Source organism: Trichomycterus rosablanca, chromosome 12 (genome assembly GCF_030014385.1).
Source record: "Trichomycterus rosablanca isolate fTriRos1 chromosome 12, fTriRos1.hap1, whole genome shotgun sequence".
NCBI lineage: Eukaryota > Metazoa > Chordata > Actinopteri > Siluriformes > Trichomycteridae > Trichomycterus > Trichomycterus rosablanca.
This window is the reverse complement of record NC_085999.1, coordinates 32,772,563-32,797,043: the sequence shown is the minus strand read 5'-3', so window position 1 is coordinate 32,797,043 and position 24,481 is coordinate 32,772,563. Positions and strand designations below refer to the sequence as shown.

At 39.7% G+C, this 24,481-nt stretch overlaps 1 protein-coding gene across 1 annotated transcript in view; it reads left to right on the top strand.

Moving 5' to 3' along the window:
* il1rapl1a (interleukin 1 receptor accessory protein-like 1a) overlaps window positions 1-24,481 on the top strand; it is a 147,034-nt gene that overhangs the window by 102,320 nt on the left and 20,233 nt on the right. The window contains exon 6 of the mRNA XM_063005967.1: window positions 12,351-12,425. Within this exon, the coding sequence (XP_062862037.1) occupies window positions 12,351-12,425 (75 nt within the window). The remainder of the gene's footprint in view (window positions 1-12,350; window positions 12,426-24,481) is intronic.

Below are 24,481 nucleotides of genomic sequence, written 5' to 3'. Positions count from 1 at the left end.
AAAAAATCTCCTATAAGAAATTCATACCTTTGTTCATATTTTGAAGTAGATGATCAAGACACCGTCTCTGTACACATTTGAAGTGGAAACATGCAATAGAATATATTAAAGAACATCAGAAGTAATTGCATACTTGTTTCCTCTCACTGTATATATTAAATTCTCTTTTTTAGAGGTTTTTAGTGATTCGCTTAGATATTTTTCCCTCTAAAAAAATCTACATGGTACATGCACATGCCAGGCTACTGGGAAGAAAGGACCAAGCTAAGAGGACTTCAGTAATAAAGACTTGAACATTGATTTGTAACTAATTAGCAGAACTGTAGAGCCACTTATCAACACCAACACCGCTTTAGTCTCTGCCACACTAAGTGTTAGAAGTCTAATTGCTCGTCTCTGAGCTTTACATGGGCACAGATTCATCAAAGCAGCACTCGCAAACCCTCGCGCCGACGTACTTGCACATTTTTCCGCGTGAAAGCTATTTCAGATTACACGGTTTCCATGGCCACCTGTGTGGTGTCCATGCCAACAGCAGATTGGGACTGGATGCTGTGCAAGGATACGGATGTTCGTGCGCGAGAGGGGCCTGTGGAGGTGTGCCAAGGGCGATGCCAAGCCTTTCTCTGCCGCACACACCTATGCCCACCTGTGCCCACGCTACTGAGTCACCATGGAAACAGAGAATAGAACAGAGGCACTTTGGTTTAAACACGAGTGCTAGAAGTAACTTCGGAGATGAAGCGGCTTTGAAGATATAATGTAGCAAACTGGAGGGAAAGCTACACTGATGATTCTTTAGCTGTGAACATTCTACACCTCTGCAAATACAGTATATGGACAAAAGTATTAGGACACCCCTCCTAATTACTCAGTTCAGATAATTCACACCCATTCCTAACAGATGTATGAAGTCAATTATGTAAAATTGAATATAAGCCCCCAAATATGTGGCAACCGTTTGGGAAAGGTCATTTCCCTTTACGTGTGACTGTTCCACAAAGCAAGGTCTATAAGACATGGTTTGACAAGTTTGGTGTGGAGAAGCTATACAGCAAGACCGTCTTGTTCAACAAGGGCATCTGACTTCACAACTGTTCTTTTGACTCTTTTGAAACCTTTTCAAAAGAGTAAAGTCTGTCATTGGTAGTGCTGCCACCATAGTAATACCTACTTTTTTAGAATTGGGTGTCCAACAAGCTCATTGTAAGGTGTCTGAATACTTTTGGCCATATAGTGCACTTCATCTCTGGAGGATTACTAGAGGTGCTAATGCTCTAAATGCATACGGTGCCTAGTTTTCAACCAACCTAAAAGCTGCCGCATCACCCCACTGCTGCATTCTCTTCACTGGCTTTCAGTAGCTGCACACATTCATTTTAAAACAATGATGCTCGCCTACAAAGCCAAAGATGGACCAGCTCCAAACTATCTCAGAGAGCTCAGTAGTGCCACTAGTCTCGCTCGCCTTGATTCTCCACCCAGAACTCAAGGAAAACAGGCATCAAGGTTCTTCTCTGTACTAGCGCCCTAGAAACTAGAGTTTCTCGCTGTCTTCAAAAAAACAATTAAAAACCTTCATCACCACTAAACACTTAAGCTAAGAACTAACATGTACTTGCTAATGCTCTTATTTATTTCTTATTTATTAAAAATGGAAACCTAGAGCTAACAGAGTTTCAGCAGATTTGTGTTCTTGGACTGTTGTTTACTTAAACTAGAGTAGCAAATGTTTACTGTGAAAGCTCTTCTGTAAGTCACTCTGGATAAGAGCAGAAAAAGTAAATGCATAGGGTATTTTTTTTAAATCTGGAGGTAAGACATGTATCTGGATTAACTGCATCTCTAGAGATGCTGCACACTTGCTGATTGAGCAGCTCTTTAAATAGGGAAGTCATGGAGACAATGCAGCTCTGAAAAACAGCTCTAAATGTAATAACACACTGAAGACACTTAAGCTTTAAAGATTCCACTACACTGGAGATCTTGCTTCTCTAGAGAACATCACCCTACTGTAGCAACCCTACAGACACTGCAGCTTTTAAAATAGATCAATACGGGAGGTAAAGATTTCAGTACTTCTGACCTCTAATGAATACAGCAGTGTGGAAGGACCTGAATAACATGGTAGAGGGTCATTTCTCTCACTAGAGATGCTAAAGCTCTGGAGATTAAGAAGTAAGAGAAAACTTTTTAATGATCACTAGAACATTACAGATATGCTGTATATCAGGATGGGTCACCTCTGGAGTATCTGCAGTCTGCAGCTGTGGGGATACAATAATAGAACACCGCTGTGGAAAAACCATCTATTCTCCTCTCAGTTCTTAATTAGCATTAGAATTATAAAAGAAACCTGCAAAGTTTTCAGATAACATGTTAATTAACAAACATTTAAAGGTAATAAAATAAATAAATAAAATATATAAACACCTGATCATAGTTAGCCATCCCATTTGAAAACCAATTCCATGAAATAGAAACACCCCCCTGTTTTGTAGCTGTGGACATTGAGTTTAAAGAGGATTTGTGATTTCAGGTACTGATGCTGGATAAGAAGGCCTGGCTTACAAACAACACTGTACCAGGTTCACAGCTAATTGATTTAAAAAAGATTAAAGGTCATATGGAAACATGTTAGGTTTGCTGTATGAGGTGTGCTTGTGTATATTTATATTTATGTGAACTTAATTTTGTTAAAAAAAATTGTTGTTTGTTATAAAAATGAAACTTTTACCTCTTTGGATGAAGGAGTTGTAGTAGTCACAAAAAGAACAGTAGTAGAAATATTGAAAATCCTATGACTAGATGGCCCTTTTGAACTTTAATGTATAGCAACATTAATTATGTGTATAATTATCGACTGGTTTGTGTCTGTACGGGGGGTTATAATGATGATTCATTTCACTTTTGCTGATGTTCATCTGAGCTCATTTGGCTTTGAAATTTCCCATGGTACTCTGGGGTTGTGATCACACATCCATTACACATGCTTTCACTGCCATGCAACTGTTAAGCCTAATCAGGGTGAGGTGTGTGTATGCGTGCAGCGGGATGTGTGTGTGTGTGTGTGTGTGTGTGTGTGTGTGTGTGTTTGCCCTTAATCAGGGTTGAGTGTTATGTAATTATAATTATTTAAAGCTTAATTACAAAAGCTGCTAAATTCTTGCTAAAGTGTCTCTGCACATCAGCACACATACACACACACACACACACTCACACAGGGATCACATTTGCATGCCTGATCAACACATGAATTCTTTTTAAAATAAAATAGAATAGAATAGAATGCCGCTATTTGTCATAATATATACAGCTGTACAGTTGTACATATTACATATGTACAAAAGTTCTTCCTTCACATTTCCCAGCTTGTTTGGAAGCTGGGGTCAGAGCGCAGGGTCAGCCATGATACGGCGTGCCTGGAGCAGAGAGGGTTATGGGCCTTGCTCAAGGGCCCAACAGTGGCTGCATGGCACAGCTGGGATTCGAACTCTCAACCATTCAGTTAATAGCCCAAAGCTCTACTCACTAGGCTACCACTGTCCCTTTTGTGGTTTTTTTATTTGTCATCTTGTAGTACAGCCTTTATTTCGTATTACAGTGTTTCTTATCGATGCATGATAGTAAAGTAGCTTTTACATTTTGTTTGAGTCCAGACCCCGGAAAGTTCTAGACATGTTCAGGCAAGGGCCTTACACACAGTCCTCTCAAACCCTGAATCAAATCTGCAACAGTTTAAGCATGTCAATCGTGCAATGAATCTTATGTTTAATAAGGGAGAAAAAGAACATCATGTTATATGCACTATGTACTATGTTGCTGCTTATCTTGGCCAGGACTCTCCTGCAAATGAGATTGTAAATCTCAGTGAGATTAATTTTCCTGGTTAAATAAAATAAAATTAAAATAAATAATAAATAAATATCAGCTTTAGCCTAGACAGGATGCCAAAACATTGCAAGACTTTGGCCCTTCCATGCTCAGGCATAGCCAATCCCGTCTGCGTAGATGCCCGGCCAGTCAATAGCATAATTATGGACTAGCTTAATAGGCCGGTGCACCACCAGAACACCTTTTTTTCTATTTTTTCTCCTTTTCTCCCAATTTAGTCGTAGCCAATTCGTCTTCTGCTGCTGGACACTCCAGTCATGTCTGAGGAGGGTATTTTTGCCTCCCTCCGACGCGCAAGCAGTCCTAACCCCTTCTTATTCGCCCACACATTCAGTGAATTCACGCCTAAGGCACTGATCACACACTGATCTTCATGCTCCTCCTTTTTCTGTACAGGCGCCTCAGGCTACTAACACAGCAGTGAAGACCGCACCCACTTTTAGTTCTGTTTTTTTTCCACCCAGCAGATTTTATTGGCCAATTTTGTCTGCTGCAGGCATTGCCAATTATGCCTGCTAGGGGGCACCCAAACTTGGGAAATACAGAATCCCAGCACTGGTGTGCTAGCAGATTGTCCTGTCGTGCCACCTAGGTGCTCAGAACACCTTTTATTATTATTATTATTATTATTATTATTATTATTATGGTCTGTGATTATCCTCTGATCACTGTTATAAAAATGAAAGACACATGATTAATTTATCAAATCATGATACTTGATTCTCAGTCTTAAATGTGGATCATTTTTACACACAGTGGGTCTCACATCCACACGCATCTGAAGCAAATTTCAGATCTTTGTTTTTATTTAAGTACCCAGGACTGCATCCTGACCAAACATACCAAACTCAGGGTGTAGTCAGACCTGGATCAGGAACAAAAGTGTAATTGTGACATAAAGAATACAGGAGCAAAATTCTGCAGCATCAGGATGGGTTCTGCACCTCCGCCTACCATATTGTGCTCCCCGAATAGTTCCCTGTGTCCTGTGAAGCATCCAGTCTGCCCTGCTTGTACTGTTTTGCTGGGTTATATCCCAGTTGCAGGGTCACAGCTCGGTTAAGAGGAGGACCAATCCACGGTGCGTGTCCGAGCGTGATGCGGGTTTGAGTTGTGTGTAATGCCGCGCAGGACCGCGTATTGTATTGAGGTGTGTCGTGTTGAGCGAGTGTGCACTGGAGCGCTAATGGAAAAGCATTGTAACAGCTTCCAGCGGTTGAGGCAACTTTCAGAGATCAGTTCTATTATTCACGCTGCACAGCACAAACACTGCAGGGAAACTGGTGTAATACACACCAGAACCCGGGCTTGCAGATGCTTACTGTTACTGTGTGCACGTGTGTGTGATCTCAGAAGGAGTCTGTACCATGACTACTCTCCATCTGTCTGTCACAAAGCACATGAACAGTCTGCCAGCGTGTACATGCATGCGGGTACATTCTACACTGAGACAGACTGCAAACACACACACACACACAGGGAGGTAGAGGTTAAATAGAGGACCACTTTGCCCCCCCCTTTACTTTTTTCAGTAGATTTCACCTCGCCATTTCTAACCGCTCACCCACAGCGCTGGCTCTCATTCCATTCTTTACCTTTTCTCCTGCACGCCACGCCATCCCTACATCACACCCTGCCTGTAGTCCTGAGCCAGTCCACGATACAGCTCCAACATTCTCAGCAGGAACAAAGAAGTGGACGTGTAAGAAATCATCTCACTGCCACCTTCCCCCCAGGAGGCCTCAGAGTTCTTTCTGCATTTTCTTAATGAAAGTGTTTAGCATATAAAACACAATGTTTTCCACCTACTTTTCCTTCCTTTTTAAGAAATGTTAGTGTTAGGGAAAATAACCCAAGCAAAAAACAAAATGCAAATCAATTCGATATAATAATAAAAAATATGTTTACACATAAAATGGTTAATGTACGAGGGTTCTTCAAAAAGTTTCTGCACTTTTTTAACTCTATTTATTAGGAATTTCAAAAACAAATTACATTATTTTTCTACAGTCACCTTCCCATGCATTTTTCTCAGCATCATCAGCAAAAAAAGGTTGTTGGTTGAGCAAGTAGCCACTGATGCACCGCTGCTTTCACATCATCATCACATGAAAATCTTCTTCCCCTTAAAGCTTCTTTGAACGTCCAAAAAGGTGGAAATCAGACAGAACTCAATCCGGACTATAAGCTCTCTCTCTCAGTCTCTCAGACACGACCGATTACTGTTTCCAACCAAAATATAAAAGTGCGGAAACTTTTTGAAGGTCCTTTGTAGTAACACTATGCTTTGTCATAATGCTGGCAAACAATGAAAAACATGTCAGGTCAGATTCCATTCCTGCCATTCTTCTTACTTGTTAAAAACTACATCATAAATAGTTACAAAAAGGAATCAGGAATCAAAACAAACCCAGTCTGATGCACAGTTTGCACCATGATTGCAAGGCCAAAACCAATTCATACAATTTAAAGAATATTTTAAAGATACTCGGGGTGACACTACATTTTAATTCCTGAGTCTTAATGGTTCACCTGGCCTCGTCTTGTGCCTTAATGTCAAAACTGATTGTCTGAGAAAAAAAAGAGTCAAAAAGCTTTCTGGCTGAGGCACTGACATGAATGGCTGATGGATACAGAGAGCCTGGGATGGAAATCTCCATTCGTAAGAATTCACCACTGTCAGGTAAAGAAAACCAACCGTGGCTTCACATGTCAGAGAGGACGTGTGCTAGTCTGCAGCCATCCTTGGCCAGCATGTATTCATATTATTGTTTTACTTTATGAACAAAAACAACTAAAAAGTTACACTTTTAGATTCTAAATTTCTCAGACTTTTTTGTTGATGTTGTGTTTAAATATTTGATTAAAGATACAATAAGAACTAATTAGATTCCCTCCCTTATATAAAGATGCATATTTAAACAATACAAGACAAGAGGGAGTGTGTTATAACTAATAAAACTATGCTTGTAATTTGGTTGCAGCAGATCATCACAACTGTGATTTTATTCGCAGTAACACAACTTTGAGTGTTTTATTACTTTTATACAACAGCTTTGGAACGTAAACAATAAAGCCGTTTCTGATCCCAGTTCTTCCACACGTTGCTTGTTGCTATGCGACAAAATAAAGCATAAACTAATGCAGGGCTGGATTAGTGTGCTACTTTTATTACAGATATACTCTCTCCCCATAACATCTTTTCCTTATATATAATTAAATCCTCATCTATATCTTATATATAATTAAATGATAATGATAAGAATAAAAATAAATATAGTGGCAAGCAGGGATTCTGGGGTCCAAGCACAAATTAGCTCATTGTGGCCCTGTATGTAAGTTTGGGACTGTTCCTGAAGCAAAATTTCTTGTTAATCTTTGTTTGAGTAACATTAGCTTGCATGTTATAGCGCCACCTAGCACTGAAGTTACACCATATTTTTGCTATAACGTACAAACCTTCTATGCTACGTGCCTCTGAAGTTTGGTGATCAGTGCAATGCTTTCTGAAGAAGAGCTGTGTATGTGTGCTTTATGCTTGCCGCTGGTGTTTTTACCATGGTTTTGATTGGCATCTGGCAAAGAAACTGAGCTATTTGTTTTTTTGTTTTTTTACTTTTTAGGGCATGAGACAAGTAATCAGGGGGGAAAATAATTTTGTCTTTATGCCATACAGGGTAGGAAATATGGACCTCGAAAGTTGATGCTCCCCTATAGGGCCACCACTGGGCCAGTTGGGCTGAGCTTGAGTGCCTGAGTAGCAGGAGGGACTAATACCCGTTAACTTAGTCTCATGATCATATGACTTATGGTTTGGTCTGTGCATTTCATTTTACTGGAGAAAAGGAAGAACAAAAATCCTTACAAAAACAACAGAACCTCCAATACTACTACTACTACTACTACTGGTAGTGGTAGTAGAAGAAGAAATAATAGTAGTAGCAGCAGCAGGAGAAGTAGTAGCACTAGTTGTAGTAGTAGTAGTAGTGGTAGTAGAAACAAAGAAGTAACAGCAGTAGTAGTTGTAGTAGTAGTGGTAGTAGTACTAGATGTAGTGGTTGTAGTTGTAGTAGTAGCAGCAGTAGTATTAGTATTAGTAGTACTAATAGTAATTGTAGTAGTTGTAATAGTAGTAGTAATTGTTGTAATAGTTATATTAGTAGTTGTAGTAGTAGTAGTACTAGTAGTTGTTGTTGTAGTAAAACCAGCTACAGACCTCATAATATAAACACTACTTCTGTTTAAGGGAATTATTTTCAGGGGTGCTGTGACCATGAAAACTAATGCAGATCATTTCATGTATTCATAGTTGTAAAGCATTGTGTGAAGTATCACAGTGTGTGATGATTACAAATGGATTAATAAAGCACTGTAATATTCTAACTGTTACCAGTTCAGTTTGGCTGCATTTCCTCCTAATGTAGTCCAGGCTACAGTCTCTGCTAAGTGTTCTTCATTATTATTTGTTAGTAATCTTACATTATTGTTAAAGCAGTGGACACAGCACTTACCCATTAGGACTAAAACCTAAGCTAACATAAGAGCTACACAACAGAACTGAAAAAAGCTACACTTTAAGGTTATGCCCTGCCAATAGCAATATTGTACAAGCATGTTTGTTAGAAGGGATGTACAGATAATGTTCCATTACAGTATGGTTTACACTCACAGTTCCTCAGTCCCTTTGTTCTTATCACCGTTGTTCTCTTTCCCTTTTTCTTTTTTTCGATTCATTTTGTCGACAGAGTACACTCTCATTCAAATGGACCCAAGTCACGTACAGTACATGCTAACACAATCAAGCCTTTTAGAGAGGTTCCATTACCCATCAGTGGTTACAGGGATCTTCCTACTTTGTATCACCCTTTAGGGACGCCTAATGCTTGATGCCTCGGGTGATTCCATGCCTCGCCTGTCTCGTATCACCTCTGAATAGCCGCACTTTAATCATTTATTTTAGGCACAATCCATGTTCCTTCATGTTCTCTCAAAATCAAATATTCACAGTCAAGTAAATGGATGAAGCCATGTGATGCACTGGAGTCCTGTCTGGGGTGTATTCCTGCTGCCTTGTGCCCAATGTTTCCAGGAAAACTGAACACACTGTGACCCTGACCAGGATAAAAAGGTGGTAAAAATTCAAATGAAATTAATTAAAATGAATATATATACGTATATACACACACCGATCAGCCATAACATTAAAACCACCTCCTTGTTTCTACACTCACTGTCCATGTTATCAGCTCCACTTACCATATACAAGCACTTTGTAGTTCTACAATTACTGACTGTAGTCCATCTGTTTCTCTGCATGCTTTGTTACCCCCCTTTCATGCTGTTCTTCAATGGTCAGGACCCCCACAGGACCACCACAGAGTAGGCATTGTTTGGGTGGTGGATCATTCTCAGCACTGCAGTGACACTGACATGGTGGTGGTGTGTTAGTGTGTGTTGTGCTGGTATGTGTGGATAAGACACAGCAGCGCTGATGGAGTTTTTAAACACCTCACTGTCACTGCTGGACTGAGAATAGTCCACCAACCAAAAATATCCAGCCAACAGCGCCCCGTGAGCAGCGTCCTGTGACGACTAATAAAGGTCTAGAAGATGACCAACTCAAACAGCAGCAATAGATGAGCGATTTTCTCTGACTTTACATCTACAAGGTGGACCAACTAGGTAGGAGTGTCTAATAGAGTGGACAGTGAGTGGACACGATATTTAAAATCTCAAGCAGCACTGCTGTGTCTGATCCACTCATACCAGCACAACACACACTAACACACCACCACCATGTCACTGTCACTGCAGTGCTGAGAATGATCCACCACCTAAATAATACCTGCTCTGTGCTGGTCCTGACCACTGAAGAACAGCATGAAAGTAGATAAAAAAAAGCATGCAGAGAAACAGATGGACTACAGTCAGTAATTGTAGAACGTCAAAGTGCTTCTATATGGTAAGTGGAGCTGATAAAATGGAGTGAGTGTAGAAACAAAAAGGTGGTTTTAATGTTATGGCTGATCAGTGTATATATATATATTCCAGTAGCAGGAGAGAAGCTCTTAATTGTAGTCAGTAGTTTAGCTCTGCATGCTTTAGACAGGTGGTACTTGCATTTTTACTTGATCCCAATTTAAACTGAATATTTTCTGTTTCACTGCACACATTTTTTTCCAATTTGTGCTTCATTATAGTTGAATCTCATGGGCTAACTGCTGTGCATGACAACAATTACATTTTTTAACTCATCCTTACTGAGAAGAAGAATGAGCTTTTAATGGGCAGAATTCCCAGAGAATTGTCACCTCATTGACCTTTAAAACTTGAACATTTTTGCTTGATTGTTAGTAACTTCATTAACTTTTTCTGAGTTGTTTTCTAAGCTTAGTGATTTGGTTTTTTCTGGACAAGAACTTTTAAAGTAACAGTACTGAGTTAACACAGACGTGGACAGACTGGTGCTTTTTAATAAGAGTATTATAAATGAAAGCTGATTCAGTGTTCTTTTTCCACTGGTGCAAAGCTCTGCCTGAGAAGTGTGTGTGCATGTGTGTGTGAGAGTAATTCATTAATTTGCCGCATGCCGTCCACCACTGGGCCGCACTAATCTGGCGGGAAGGTCCAGTGCGCTTTCCGCCGGTGAAGGAAAATTGGATTTTGGATGAGCGATCATACAGCTTAAAGCGTCACCATTGCCCCCGTCTGTTAACCACACACAGCATCACACGCCCTAGGCTTAAAAGCAGTCTGAAACAGAACCCATACGCCCGTGCTTTTTAATAAACCTGTCTTAATTTCATCAGTTTTCTGTCATTCACACATCCAAGGCTTTACTCGTACATGTTCTATTACCTTACTTGCTGCACACAAGGAAATACACAAGCAAGAAGGCAAGAAGTGGTTCATTGTATTAGCATGTGCTTACATGACTGTAACTGAACAAATAAGGCTAAAGCAGGTTTTCGAGTGAAGGACAAGGAGAAAGAAAACTAGAGAGAGAATGAGAGAGAGAGAGAATGAGAGAGAGTGAGGATGGAAATGGGAAGGAGCGCTGAGCTGGGCTGGAAGGAATGACCTGTAATTTGCAGCCTGCCTACACAGAGAGGAGAGATTTTAAAGTGATGATAGAGACTGACTGTGCAATTGTGTGTGTGTGTGTGTGTGCGTGTGCGTGTGTGTGTGTGTGTGTGTGTGTGTGTGTGTAAAAGGCATTGTGTGAAAATTTTATATCTGTGATCTATCTGGTTATGAATTGGTAGTTCTTTAGTGAGTTCAATAGTCATTCTAACGTCCTGTAGACTTTGCAGGTGCCCATGTGGCACAGTGGACTGATTTTAAGCTTTTAAGCTCTCAGTTGTGATATTAACCTGGCTGGTATCCAACAGGCACAATTGACTGTGCCTGAGGAAGGGCAGTTTGAATAGGTTCCTTATTACTACTGCAACTGCAGCCTCTGCTGGCGCGTCGGGATGCCATCTTGCAGTGTGTAACTCTCTGTACGCTATAGGGCTCTCGGTAAGACGAACAGTGCATGTGTGTTGGAGGAGCCGTGTGATAGTCTGGGGCTCTCCTTGGTCAGGGTGGAGGTCTGCATGCAGTCTGAAGAAAAATGCAAAAATAGAATTACAAACAGCTTTTAGATATATAAAAAATGTCTTTACAGTGTGTACAGTCCTAGCCTGTTCCATTTGTGCTGTTACTTAATTGTCATTTATCTATATATATTGTCATGTATGTATAGATAGATAGATAGATAGATAGATAGATAGATAGATAGATAGATAGATAGATAGATAGATAGATAGATGATAGATAGATAGATAGATAGATAGATAGATAGATAGATAGATAGATAGATAGATAGATGATAGATAGATAGATAGATAGATAGATAGATAGATAGATAGATAGATAGATAGATAGATAGATAGATGATAGATAGATAGATAGATAGATAGATAGATAGATAGATAGATAGATAGATAGATAGATGATAGATAGATAGATAGATAGATAGATAGATAGATAGATAGATAGATAGATAGATAGATAGATAGATAGACATTGGTTTTTAGTGAATCAGCCCATAGTAGACAGCGCAGCTTTAGACACCTTGGTGATGATTATTATTATTACTGCAAGCTGTTGGTTCTGGTGTTTAGAAGCTTAAGGGACATTCACAAGCTTGTGCTTTGTAGACTGCAGTTGGCAGGACTGGGCAGAAAAAAGAGACTGGATAAATACTGCTCATCCTGTCAGTATGGGTAGCTTCTCTGGAGAAGATCAGTGTACTCCTGCCTTGCATAATGGTTTATATATGTTAATTTGTTATACATATTTAATGTCGTAATTTCTTGTCTTTTTTGCTAAATGTCAGGGATGCACCATGCTGCAAATGTTTTGCTTTAACTCTGAACTTGTGTGTGTGTGTGTGTGTGTGTGTGTTACAGCTCCTTTGACTGAAGAGCCTCCAAAGATTCTGTTCCCTCCTGAAAACAAGCTTCTCACCTTGGACATGCAGATGGGTAAGACTGAACACGTGTGCATGTGTAAACAAGTATAATGAGCAGGGCTCTGTTGGACTGAGGATGAAGGGAACTACTTTCTCCTGAGTTTGAAAAAAATGAACAAAGAAAATCCACTGCGCATTCCTGTCCCCTGTTGATTAATTCCTCTACTTATTATTCAGGTATTTACATGATGCAAATGATCCAGTAATTACATTAACTGCTTTTCAGGAGCTACACTTTAAGTAATATGTACGTTTTCAGGGTTGAGTATCGTTGGAGAGCTAAGTTGTTATTAACCATTTAAAATCCACATAAAATCTGTAATCAATAATGTTACTGGAGAACAGTGGGTCGCTTTTTCTAGTCTTCTGATTCTCTTTTGTTTTTAATAAAATTGGCCATTTTCATTTGTTTACTCACGTTTTAAAAATGGGTCATAGGGGGTGCAGCTTTCCCCATTCACTGAGCACAATACAATAACACACCCCTGACAGGACACCAATCCATCATGGGGCCTCAGTCTCTCCTCCAGACACAGCCAATCATATCTTTATCTAGACATCTGACAGGCTAATAGCACAGCTGGGGATTCAAACCCTGGATCATAGTGATAGTGGGTTCGTGTAATATACTGCTGCACCACCCAAGCACCCTATAACCATATATGTTTACTTTCATTATATTATAAATTTACTAGTTTAAATATTATAAGTAATACTGTTAATATAATCATTTATTTTTTATTGAAGGCATATTTTTGTGTGGTTTTAACATACATAAATCATCTGCTAACTTACTGTTTATGCAATCTATTATGTTTTAAAATCTATTTATAATAAATATAAAAATAAATTTGGATAAATGCACTTTTTTCCGACTATATTAACCTAAGATCCATATTTTGGTTATTCTCTATAATATCACATTGTAACATTTCTTCTACTTTATTTCCAATTCAAAATGATAAATATTCTGTTTGGTTATGCAGGTTTAAGTGTTGGGAGTTGATCAGACAGCTAGATTAATTCCGTGCTGCACTTATTTCATGAGGAGTTTCACTATTGCTCAGCTAAGCAGCATCGTTGTGGGTTTAAGTTTCTTGGTGTCGGAGGAAATAAACAGCCACTAATAAACGGTGCTGCTCTGTTTATAGCTCCAGACAGAAATACAAATCCTTTACATCCAACAATAGTGGCTTTATGTGCTGCTGAAATATTTACGACGGCGCCACATTGATGTGTATGCGTGCATATACGTGCGCTCACTTGAGCATTGGATAGAGGCGCGTCTGTTTGTTTGGCCAGGAGTCAGCATGCGTGTGTGTTGCCTACAAGAGCGGAATGGAGCATATTGCGCAGACTCTGGACCTGCTCCTGCTTCAAAGCGAGGGGGGAAAACAGGACTGCACAGTGGCTCCAGAGTGCTACACATGTGATGCCTTAGAACTCTCACTGCATGTGTGTGTGTGTGTGTGTGTGTGTGTGTGTGTGTGTGTGTGTGCTCCTGTCGGTCTGACTGCATGCCTGTCCACTCTCTTGCTTGGCATTTTCTCTCTCTCTCTCTCTCTCTCTCTCTCTCTCTCTCTCTCTCTCACACACACACACACACACACAGAACCTTCCTGGCTAAGATAAGAATAGGTGTAAGCTCTTGGTGACATCTAATTACACAGAGAAAGCATTTACAGAGGGAGAAAGAGCTACAGAAAGCCATCAAAGGGAGCAGAAGCACAACGGAATTAGCGAATAATTGGCCCAGCTCTGCGCTGACTCATACACCGCCACATTTAAAGACCTATGAAGGAAGAGTGCTTTTTGTCAGCTGTATAATGTTGGTGGGAGTTCTGTGTGCCATGAAGGAGTGTGGTTAAATCTCACACATCTGTTGCAATAAGAGTGATATACTGGCATTATATAATAAAGCTCACACTGTGCGTTAAGGAATGAAAAATGAGCTTTGAGGATAAGTCATTTTTGGAGTGGAATGATGGAAGGAATGAGCTTAGGCTGAACCCATCATAACGTTATTAGGGGCTGCCAGGGAGGGCACGCTCACACACACACACACACACCACGGTTTAGTGGAAATGATGTTTGCTTTGTTACTACTGATCTCATATTATGCACTGGGGGGAACACTGATATTTGTACTCCAGTATTTTGCAATCTAATGTTTGTCTACCTCATTTGTAGCATATCCACCGAGCAGACAGGACCAACCCCCGCCCTCTTCCACAAAATGTGCTTGGCAATGCCTAATTTGCAACTATTGTGTCTGTGCAGATCAGTGATATATATATATATATATATATATATATATATATATATATATATTTATATATATATATCTACTGATGTTGACTAACACATGCCCCCTCCTGTGCAATAGCCGACTGCATCTTTTCACCTGCACGAGCTGAGTTCGTATCGTATGTGGATTAGCTTTGTGTACGGAGAGACACACCCTGTCCATATTATCCCTTGTCTCTGTGCAGGCGCCATCAATCAGCCATCAGAGGTTGTAATTGCATTAGCTATGAGGAATCCCCTCTGGTACCTTCCGTGAACAACAAGCCGATCATTGTTCGTGTAGGTGCCCAGCCTCCCCATAGCAGAGCTGAGCTTTGAACCGACAAGTTTGACATTTCAGCTCTTGTGTGCTAGCATGTTTTAACGCTGCACCACCTGAGCACTCGATCAGTGATATATTAAGTGTTGGCCTGTAGTTACTTGTTGTACACATATTGAATATTGTAGATATTCCAAACAGGCAGCCACGGTGAGTACCAGTTGACAGTGGTCCAGGAATGGATGAACCATGACCTGCCGACAGGTTGCTGGATGGCCAAGACTCATTGATGCAACAGTAAAAAAAAACTGTTTATTGGGCAGTTTAGTTGCAGGCCAGTCAAAGTACACATGATTACTCTTGTCTACCATCAAAAGCACCTACAGTGGGCATGAAGGCATCAGAACTGGATGCTGAGAGCAATGAAAGATGGTCAGCTAGTCTGGCAAATCTACAAGATCATGTGGATGACCAGGCACGTGTGCATCGTGTACCCTTGCAGGAGATGCACTAGGATGCAGTGTCAGGTGAATCACCTTACAACATACAGAAGATAAATGACTTGCTGGTCATGTCCTGGTATCACATACCACAGGACCATGTCTCAGCAGGTCTGGAGCTGTTTTGACAGCATGTTAGATGTGTGGTCTTAATGTCTTGGTGTATATGATGAACAACAACATTTCTACATATTTCTAGTACCAGCTAACGAGGTTCTAAAATTCCAAAAGAATCATCTTTCATACATTGTAATTCCAGGTTATCTTTGCTATCTGTTTGCTTTCTGGCCACCAGAAGCTATACATCATAATTAAGGCCCTACCTAGTTCATGGCACGTTACGAACAGTGAAGCCGTTTCCCTTGTAATATGCTGTAACTTGCTGTGAAATTCAACATTTAAGGTTTGTGTTTAGCAGTGTAACATTTTCATTTGATGACTCAGGTCACTCCCAACCAATTCTGTGGATGCATGTTGGGGGGGGGGGGGGGGGGGGGGGGGGGGGTAGGTGTTAAAACACGGACAAGTATTTTCGTATTTGAGTCAGAGCCTCGCACCGTCGCTGGATGTTCTAGGTTTACATTCAACTGTTAAGGTAGCTGTGCTGTGTATTGTAGCTTCCATTTTTTCTATCATTCATTTTATGTGTAACTTAATGACTGCTGTGAAATGTGTCTTTTTTCTTTAAAAATCTGTGAAATCTGTGATTTAAAAAAAAACAAGGTCTGTGAAATGAAGCACATTGATCCATGAATTCAGTGGAACCCTAATTATAGAGTCAAACAGCCTTGTGTGGGGGGACTAAGATTTTCCCAAAACATAATTAGTCCTATATAATCCAGCTGATAACATCCTATCAGTGACCAAAACAAGCATCCAGTTCTTTGATGTAGCACAATCATCAGTGTCATATGCTTTATTTGTAGAGGCAGAATAATGTTCTAAGCCATCTGACTCTCACAATGGATTAAAAATATACTGCAAAACAGAGATTGCATGTAGTTATCCACATCTGTGATGGGATCCATTGCCTAATAACACTACTCTTTAAATATAATTGGGACGTGTAAACAGTGCCGCGTATACAAGTGTATCTATTTCTTTTCTGAACTGTAATCCCATGTTGTTAATGCTAATGCTCTGATTACTAACTTATTTTATTATGTTGAGCCGTTCTTTCTACATTTTAAGCTGAATGTGAAAGCTGGCTACATGAAGTTACACAACATACACTAACACGACCATGAGCTTGATGGACACCTGAACCCATTTCAGAACCATGCACTATAATATTGATCCCAACCGCCTTTATGGCTTTAACAGCCTCTACTCCTCTGGGAAGGATTTACACAAGATTTGTGATTTTATGCCCATTCTATCAAACATGCGTTTTTGAGGTCAGACACTAATGTTGGAGCAGAAGGCCTGACTCTCAATCAGTGTTCCAATTCATTCCAAGGGTGTTTTATGGGGTAAGGTCAGGGTTCTTTTCCTTCTACCAAACTTGTCAAACTTTGTCTATATGGATGTTTCTTTGTACATTCGAGCATAGACATGCTGTTCATCTAGGAAAGGGACAAACAGTTTTCTCAAGTGTTTTCATAATTTATTTTATTATGGAATTAATTTTGTTCTTAAAACCTGTGAAAGTCAGGGGGTAGAATACTTTTTAAATCCCTGGTATGCTTAAATTGTATAGTAATTTAAAAGAAGTCAGTTTGTGTAACAGTAAACATTTTCTAGGGGCATTCCGTCAGTACTGTTGTCTCCTGCTGAGTGTTTGGCCGCTCCATGCTGCGTTCACATCCAGACCTATTGTACAAACACATCCACTTTAACACACTCATGTTTCAAAAAGTGTTCAGAAGCCTGGGCAGGCTAGCAGTGTGTGGGAGAGGATCTTCTTTATGCCTGCACAATGGAACCTATGATATACTACAACATGCCTGCAGCAATAATCGACTGGAGGAACCATCACACAGATGCAGAAATTCACAAAATCTACAGCGGAGCAGAAATACACAGTAGGAACAGAAGAGATGATAGAGGTGCAAAAAGAGAGGAAATAAAACAAGAACGTAAGCAGAAGCCGTTTCCTGTCAGAGCTCTGCGAGCCATGGTGGAGACGTGAGAAAGAGGGAGTGCGGAGGAGGGAGGTCACGGGGAAACTCTGCCTCGTCTGCGTGCAGCACATTTGTTTGATTTGAATCGAATTACATTTCAATTAAAGCGAATGAGACTCTTCTCTATTACATCCCTAAGGAAGTTAAGAGATGACAACACTCTGGCTCATGCACACACACCCACTCCAAGCCGAGAGAGCGTATTTGTGGTGCTGTTCAAAGGACACTTAATATTAATCACACTCTCCAAAAATAATACTGTTGTTGCTTAGCAACAGCCAGGCCTCCTCGGGCGATAAAGGAATTTCTCTAAATAAATAGTGTTCCTGCACAATATCGGCTGTAACGTTATTGAAAGTGTTGCTCACTCCATACAGTGCAGATGTGTTGTAGTTCTGATTGGCAGTTAAGATTAACTTCTTTAGTTTTTCAGTAAAAGTGATGAGAATGTAACAATATCAGTTCTACATTATTCACAGTTCTGTTTCTTTTTTTAATGAAGATTTTTTTTAAACTTAGAAAAAAAAGAGTGCCCAGTTTATTACTTAGTAGTAAATCATTATAAACTGGCCATTCAGTCTGTGTGTGTGTGTGTGTGTGTGTGTGTGTGTGTGTGTGTGTGTGAGAGAGAGAGAGAGAGTGTGTGTGCATGTGTGGACCTGATCCCGATCCTTTGTTTTTTATATTGAACTGATTGTGAAAAACACTTGAAAACACATTATAACAGCAAACAGAAAATAAAACAAGCACAGAATCTAAATGTTTGTTAAAATCATTCATTCATTGCCTGTTTACCACCCCTTTATCCTGGTCAGGGTTGTGGTGGGTCTGATTAATTGGGAGAAAACCAGATAACACCCCACACATTTCGTCAGTCCATCACAGAGCAAACACACACACACACACACACTTAGGGCAGTTTTAGTAGCTTCATTCGATCTGACTGCATGTCTTTGGACTTGTGGGAGGAAACTGGAACACCCAGAGGAAACCCATGTGGAACATGCAAAGTCCATACAGAAAGGACCCTGGTCAGGGAATCAAACCCAAGCCCTTCTTGTGAGATGAAAGCACTGTGTGCTATGCAACAATTTTTAATGAATAGTGAATGTAATCCACAAAAGTCAGAGAACATTTAATACATTTGATAAAGCAAACATAAAAACTGCATGGCATACAAACCTTTATTACTATCTAAACACAAAAATATGTAAATGTAAAAAAAGACATAATTTACCTTATTTTACAAGAATCAGAACAATGTGTAGTTTAATAACTACCACAGCAGAAACATGTAGGAGGTAAAACAGAATGAACTATATTATAATAATTTAAAACATTATTTTAGTTAAAACATGATCACATTAACCTTTACTGTTTTACAAAGCAATGTATTTATAAAGTTTTAAAAAATCATGTTTTTATTTTAATATTTTTCTATGTAAAAATATCCTCTCCCTCACCTCTATCTGTGATCTTAACCTCAGCTTACTGATTCTGATTTAGATTCTCAGCTCTCAGTCAGACCCTGAACTTTAACCTTCATTCCCAGACTTGGCATCCAGTCTCTAACCTTTACCCTTGCTTCCTTGTATCTCTCTTCGCTTTATGCTCACTTTGCTTCCTCCCTGATTTGCCCTCAGCTCTGGTTTTCACCAGGACTCCCAGTCTCAACCTCAGCTTCTAGTCTCTAATCTCTCTACATAGACAGCATTTACATCATCCTACACGCTCCTGAGAAGAAGGCTGTCCGAATACTTAAATACTTAAATACTTAAATACCTTCAAATCCTACTAAGGTGCCTTATTTTGAAGTGATAATCTGACTGAATAATGAGGGAGCATTCAATGTTTTCTTATAGGTAAAGGCAATCCCAGAATTCAGTGCGGCACAACAAGTTCTTTTTAAATGTAAATACATTTTTTAATTCATTTTTTTCGTTTTTGTTAGCTGGCAAGCTAGTGGGTTGTGCTGAATTGATTTGAATGGCCTGAGGCTAACTGTGTTAGTGTAGTAAGTAAAAACTGCAGTGACGTAATTGCCGTAATTGCTGTCTACATAGTGGGTCTGAATAACCTGCCTTATAAATTCGATGTCTTATTAAAATCCTCTCTACGTGGGCAGCTGCCCAGGTAGGCAGCAAAGGCAGCTCTCTAGGTTTTCAGACAGACTCCTAGACTCAAGCTCATAGTACACACCCGTGGTTCTCAGCATCACCCTTCGCTCCCTGTCTCCCTCTCACCTTCTGTTCACAGACACACACACAGAGCTCCACGTCGGCTCCCACTCTCACCTGCAGCTCCCTGTCTCACCTGCATTCTCCTGTCTGTCTGTTCAGGCTCAGTGAGGTTGGGCTCTAATCAAGCACATGCTCATATAAGAGCCAACATGACCTTTCAGGTGCTGGCACTTTCTGGCGTGACCTTTAAGAGTGAATGGCTGAGCGTAGAGCTGAGACTAATGCGCACCGTAATGGAGGATAATGTGAACCGCCTCTCAGGGCTGCGCATACTCCGTGTGAGAGACACACTTATCTACTGTTTCTCTCAGTGCCACAATCACACACCGCTGATCCAATCCCCTTTCTCTCTTTTTCTTACTCTCTATCTGACTGTTTCACTTTTCATCTTTCTCTCTCATAAACTCTCTAATATTCTCTCTACATTCTCTACATTTCTCTCTAATACCACCTATTTCCTCCTCATACCTGCTCTTTTGCTCTTTTCCTCTCTAACAGTATTGGCCCTTTTTTGTCATCTTATCACAAAGTGACTGGCCTTGTTTGATCTGACAGGTTGAATTTAGGTTTAGCAAAGAAAAACAAAACAAAAGTACGCAGCGTTTCCATTTTCACAAATAAAATCTATTAGCCGAGACGTTTTACTTTAATGTAGTTTCATCGTTAGTTTTGCATAAAATCTATAAAGTTAATGTAGCGCACAAGTACTGAAGGTTCCACTCAACAGATTAGATGCATAACCACTCACTTTTTTCTTTCGCTTTTTAGTTTATTTTCTCTCTGCGTGTCTCTCTCTTTCTCTAAGGCTTGATTTTTCTTTTATTTATCAGCATAACTTGTATTTGTAATAGAATTGTTTTTTATTTTACTTTAATATTTTATATTTTTGCACTCTTAGAGGAGAGTAAGTGCCTTTATTCACACTGACAGAAAGGGCATAATGGCTCAGCCTTGTGTACTGTACTTCAAAATCCAAAATCGTGTTCTAAAATACACAACCTCCCAATTTTTCTCTTGTTTTTTTCTGTCTTGTTTTCTTTTCACACCTCTCTTAAAGTATTTATCTTTGATTCTTCTGTGTGTGTAGTTTTATGTTTTTGTAACAGTGTTCTCTTTTATATCAGATCATTCAACATGCTTTTTGCCCTCTTGAAATAAAAGGAGACATTTAGCAAAAAATATATAAATATATATAAATATAAAAATAATACATTAACAAAACTTCCCAACATCACCTCAAACATCTGTCAGTTATTAAAAACAGCTTCATTTCCAATGTCTCATACAATACATACATAATTTATATCTGTCTATTTAAAGAGTTAGTTGATCTCATGTTCTCTTTTTAATTTAGGGTCTTTCTTGATCAGTTTTCACATTGATCTGTTTGCAGTTTTGTCTCTTTTATTTTTCCTTTTCTCACCAGAAAGTGACTGTCTTCATTCTGACTGACATGTAGGTCATTAAACTGACACGTATAGGCCAATTTAAACAAAAAGACCTGATCTATAGTGATTAGTTCTTTGGATTCCAACTGACCAAAAGTGTTGTCTATAATTATATAGCCACACACTGTTCAGCTTCTCTCCACACAACCCTCTCAGAGTTCTTCCATTCTTTTTATGTATTTGTAACAGTATTGTCTCTTACGTTTGCTTGCTCCACCTGTTTTTGCTCCTTTATTAAAAGGTGTAAGCCCTCATGCTACTTGGCAGCCAACAATTCCCCAAAATACAGTCGATTAGCTTTCTAATGTTTGCTTATAACTTTTGTGCTTAATCTAGAAGACTCAAATTATGCTGATAATTACACGAGTATAAACTGCACACAGAAGTCGAAGTGTTTGAAATGCTCAAACAAAGCCATTTCTTATTCTTCTACCTAGTCTCAATGCTGTAGAGCTGTCAAAACTCCAGATGCAGCTTAGTTATATAAGTTTTTATCCATGTAAGGTGTTTGAGAGGCTTGTTTCATCAAATATTAATAAGAAGATGAAAGTGTGTGTTCCATACCTACTTTCATTTATTGTAAAAATATCTAGGGGCAACACGGTGGAGCAGTGGGTAGTGCTGTAGTCTTGGTTTGATTTCCCAGCCGGGTGTCCAGGGTGCTTTCTATGTGGAGTTTGCATGTTCTCCCTGTGTCCGTGTGGGTTTTATTTCAGGGTTTCCTCACACAAGTCCAAAGACATGCAATCAGGCCGATCTATTAGAATCGGCCCATTTGAACTATTCATATTTTTCCAATCAGTTCTTCAGGTTTGATATAATGAACTTGTCACTCATCTGCAGTTTCAATATCATTTGAAGCATGTATATGATTTTAGTCATATATTCATGAAAATTAAATAGATTATTATTTGGCTCATACGTCATAGCTTCAGTGCAGAACTAATAAAGAAACCGTCACACGAAATGCGTGGTGGATGATTGACACGAACATTTTTTAATCAACCCATTTCTTTAAACTCAGTGTGTAATTAGTGTCTTCTTGCCGCTGTTTGTGAGGCTTTAGTGCAGATGGAACCTCAGCTGGGCCTCTGTGCTTAAGTAAAAGTAAATAAACCAGTGCATACGAAAAATGAACAGCAGTTGTGCTAAAACTGACTCAATCAGTGTAACATATCTAGAACACTAGGATGAAGAGGTATGAGTCTGGTCTCCCACGGCTTGAATTCCCCGCATGAGACCGTGGTTTGATGACAGGCCCACAGAGAGACGGATGAGCGAGAGAAGGAGATGGGATGGAGAGAAAATAGGAGAACAAGAGAGCAGGAGAGCTGCGAGAGGAAGCTAAAGAGGCTGTGGGTTGAATGCCTACGGGAAATGGCCTGCCGATGTGCTTATATTACACTGACTTTAGATTCATCTTGGAGATTGAAGCCAATTCCCAAGAGAAATGAAGCCGGTGTGTGTGTGTGTGGCTCTCATCTCTGATTCCAGCTATGGAGAAGAGCTGCGGGGTACTTAGTAAGAAAAGAGCAGTGGGTGTGTGTTTTAGGATGGAAAATAGAGTGCTTCTTTGTTCCCTATTCACCTGGCCAATATCATGGTTATTACTGGCGTGTTGGGGCTGTGTAAGGGGGGAGAGCGACAATGACTCTATTATGTCATCAAAAAGGAGGAATCAGTGGAGAATGGGGGATAAAAAAGGGAGTAAAAAAGGACCTGCTCATACGGTGTGATTCTTTACAGCTAATTAAAGCTTTCCGTTGAAGGGAGGGCTAAAGAACAAAGGGAGAAAATAATAGAAGGAGGGAAGAGGAAGAGGGAAAATATCACAGGCTCTCCAGTCAGATCGCAGTTGCTGAGGCTAAAGTGGTAGTGTTATCCTCTCTCTCGCTCTCTCTCTCTCCTAATGTACTAAGCTCATAAGTGTCCTTTCATTAGAGCAATCATGAGTATGGTTTGTTTGTGCATTTACCAGAGAATCTGAAGTTTCTCGCTTGTTTGCACAGTCACGGTGATGATGTGTACAGAAATCGAGCAAAAAAGTATTTAGTGCACTGAGAATTACTGACATCACACATCCAAAACACACACCGTACCCCCCACACAACAGACACAGTTAACAAAGCCTCATACAGGAGCTCAAGCTCCCCCTCATGGTTAAATCATGCAGCTTAAGCAATAGCTGAAGCATTAGAACTCGTTTAGGGTCATAATTTAGCCACACCACCACCTTCTTCTTTTTCCCATTTAATTTCATTAGTACAACCTGCCACACAAAGCCACACAGCAAACAGCTATTTGATTAATAATGAAAAACATTTCTTTTAATGTCCCTCACACCATTAGCTTGGTCTTCAATTTGATCTATTTAAATTAGAGTTTCTGAAGGGAGACATTAAAAGCCCAGGGTTATATTCTACTCAGAATTACCATTTAAGATGACATGGGCTTTTAAAGTCAGAAATTTTCAGCTGTAGCTGGAAGTGGAATTGTCCTGTGATTCTGAGGTGCTGGTTGGTGAGTGGCTTTGTGGCTCAGAGTGGCTTTGTACTCACTGGTTTGTCTGGGTGTGGGAGGAAATGGGAGGTAGTTGTACAAACTATATTTATTATCGCAGGGTTTTTAAAACTTTTTTTAAAAATTTAAAAACCCACATTTTGTCTATGATTTTTACCATGACCTGGCAACACAAACAATGCATCAATACAAACACAAAACTAAATATACAATCTGGTCACACAATGGTTTACGAGATGTAACCTAAAGCCTTCACAAGGGGGCGTGTACAAGTTTATTTTGTTTTTTGTACCTTTTAAAATTAGTTTATTTCATCGTACTTTTTTTTTGCGACCCATTTTTTTGGCTCGCAACCCACCCAAGGGTTTTAAAAACCCTGTATTACACCATCTTGGATTGAATTGAATTTCATTTACATAGACCGCTTTATCCTGGTCAGGATCATTGCAGATCCAGTTCTTTCAGCTGGCATCTACACAGCTATGCCTGGTGTGAGATATGCCCTGCGATGGATTGGCACCCTGTCCAGAGCATTTGTGCCTTGCCCCTAAGTGATGATTAAAATTAAATAAAAAAATGTAAATCTTGTAAAATGCTTGAGATAAGCAGCAAATTATGTACTTTTTTTTAAAAAAATTCTCAACCAACTACAATAAACAAACAGAAGATTTA